Consider the following 2,665-nt stretch of genomic DNA (forward strand, 5'->3'; position numbering starts at 1 on the left):
GCCTGATATAAGATAAAGACAGTGGCATATATTCCCCTTGTCTCGAGCTGGCATGATATATGAGAGACAGTTGGCATATACCCCTTGTCTGAGCCTGGGCCTGATATAGAGAGAACAGTGGCATAATCCCCTTGTCTGGCTGGGCCTGATATAACGAGAGACAGTGGCATATATCCCCTTGTCTGAGCTGGGCCTGATATAGAGAGACAGTGCATATATCCCTCTTGTCTGAACTGGGCACTGAATAGAGAGAGACAGTGGCATACAATACAAATTGCTCGGAGAGGCTGTAGGAGTTGTGATTCGGTCTAAAAGGGCCTATTGTCAAGTCAATCCAGATTTGTCCCATAAAGGGGATTGAGTTAGCAGTTGATATGTAACCGATATGATAGAGAATATTAGATTACGAGAGGGACACACGCAGCATATTTCTAGAACAGGGTCTGGCCAACCCTCCCCTGCAGAGATACTGGCGTGCAGGCTTTACTTCCAGCCCTACTCTTACACATCTGATTCAGCCAAACAAAAGTCTGGATATTTGACAGACCACCCCTTTGAACACTCGCCGGTCTTTTTTCCCCCCTTTAGGCCCGCCCCCTACCACAATACGGGTCAATGAGAGGGCGGTACGCATCACTCCTCCACCATTTTTCAAGATAACACGCAGCTGGTAACGTGAGCTCAATGCCGAGCGGGTCCGGTTTCTTCACTGTCATCGTGGCTGAGTCCAACGGTGAAAATCTCCTCTTCAATTTACAGCTTTCATACAATTGTCCTTTCTCAGTAGGATCAATATTTTACACATTTCCATTTCTTACTTTTAACATAATGTTGGATATGTCTGATAATGATGCTGATGAAATCAAATACATTTGAATTTGAAAAACTTCCAAAATGTAATTGATGAGGGAGTGAAARAGAGCTTTTAAGGGAGCGCTGAAGGGGATTTAGTACACTTTTGAATCCATCCAACTTTATTATTCACTCTTGTACCCRTCACAGACAATGAAGTCCTGCAGACAGAGCAGCTCCAYCCTCTACCTTCCTTCCAGGACTACAGAACCAACAGCTCCGTGCGGGCCTACCAGACAGGCTACTTTCCCAGTGGCTGTGCCCAGGAACAGGGAATGGGAGCTGGGCAGGTGTTTGAGGTCAACCTGGGGGCGGGGCTGGATCRCCTGGGAGGGCCTTGTGATTCAGAGGAGGATCATGATAACGATCACAACAGTGATCTCTACCACTTCTGTGATGGGCCTCTCAAGCCTAAGACTGCCTACAGGTAAACAATAATATGGCCCCACACAAACCAAACACTTTACCTAGGTTTGAATTACTTTAAAAAAAAATGCCCATCCTAATCAAGTCTTACAGGTCATACTAACCCTTGACCTTGTCTAAGAGGGCAAAWGAAGGCAGTATATTATAGCCATTGATGCTCACCAGGGAAATAATATGATGTAAGTTGATACTAATGGAAGTCAATGTCTGTTCTCTGTGCAGAATCAGTGTCCGTGCCTTCACTCAGCTGTTTGATGAAGACCACAGAGAGTTCCCCCAACCTCTCTACAGGGACACCTTCCTGTCTCCACCCATCAGGACACAAGCAGGTGAGCTTTACCTCTGATCCTGGCCGCCCTCTCATCCCCCTCTCCTTCCCTCTCTCTCCATTACTCTGACACTTCCTGTCTCCACCCATCAGGACACAAGCAGGTGAGCTTTACCTCTGATCCTGGCCCTCTCATCCCCCTCTCCTTCCCTCTCTCTCCATTACTCTGACACTTCCTGCCTCCACCCATCAGGACACAAGCAGGTCAAGCCACACTATATACCCCTCTACCGCTGACCCTCATCCTCTAATTTTTTTCTCTTCTCTCTCTCTCCACCTCCCCTCCATTTTCCTCTTCTCTCCTCATCATTCTCTCTCTTCCACCTTCCCCCTCCATTTTTCTCTCTACTCTCTTTCATCATTGCTCTCTCTCCACCTCCCCTCCATCTTTCTCTCTCTCTTCTCATCACTTCCTCTCTCTCCACCTCCCCTCACATTTCCTTTCATTCATCTCTCTCTGCCACCTTCCCATTTTCCTCTCGCTCTCCACTCCTTCACTCTCCTCCTCAAACCTCCCCCTCCATTTCGGTCTCTCGTCTCTCTCCCTCGCCCTCGCTCTTTCTCTCGCCTCATCTTCCAACCTCGCCCTCCAATTTTCCTCTCTCTCTCTCCACCTCCCCTCCCATTTTTCCTCGTCTCTCTTTCCGCCTGCGGTCCTGCCATTTTCTGCTCTCCTCTCTCCACCTCCCCTCCATGTTCTCTCTCTCTCTCCACCTCCCTCTCAATTTCCTCTCTCTCTCCTCACTCCCTCCCATTTTGTCTCTTCCTCTCCTCTGCTACTCTTTCTTCATCTCTCTCGTCTGCTTCTCTCTCCTTCTTTCTCTCTACTCTCTCTCTCTCTCTCTGTCTCTCTCGTCTCTCGCTCTTTTCTCTCGTCGTTTCTCNTAAATGGAAAGCTCCTTGAAGAGGTAATATTCAGGACCTATTGGATCAAAATCAGATGATAGCGCTATTGTATAAAGTAATAGAGACGAAAACTGAACTAAAACTTTTTAGAGATATGATTTTTCTTGGTCTACTAAATACTTTGGCTACACTGACCACACTTAGCTAGCTACC

The 2,665-nt window shown here is 47.4% G+C and overlaps 1 protein-coding gene across 1 annotated transcript; it reads left to right on the forward strand.

The window, feature by feature from the left end:
* Positions 1-684: 684 nt before the first annotated feature.
* LOC112074631 (receptor-type tyrosine-protein phosphatase beta-like) lies at positions 685-1,639 on the forward strand. The gene is made up of 3 exons (XM_024141764.2): positions 685-733; positions 1,003-1,279; positions 1,501-1,639. The coding sequence occupies exons 1-3, from the start codon at positions 685-687 to the stop codon at positions 1,622-1,624; spliced, it is 450 nt and encodes a 149-aa protein (XP_023997532.2). The 3' UTR covers positions 1,625-1,639.
* Positions 1,640-2,665: the final 1,026 nt, after the last annotated feature.

This window comes from Salvelinus sp. IW2-2015, unplaced genomic scaffold, assembly GCF_002910315.2.
Source record: "Salvelinus sp. IW2-2015 unplaced genomic scaffold, ASM291031v2 Un_scaffold2730, whole genome shotgun sequence".
In the NCBI taxonomy this organism is placed as follows: Eukaryota; Metazoa; Chordata; class Actinopteri; order Salmoniformes; family Salmonidae; genus Salvelinus; species Salvelinus sp. IW2-2015.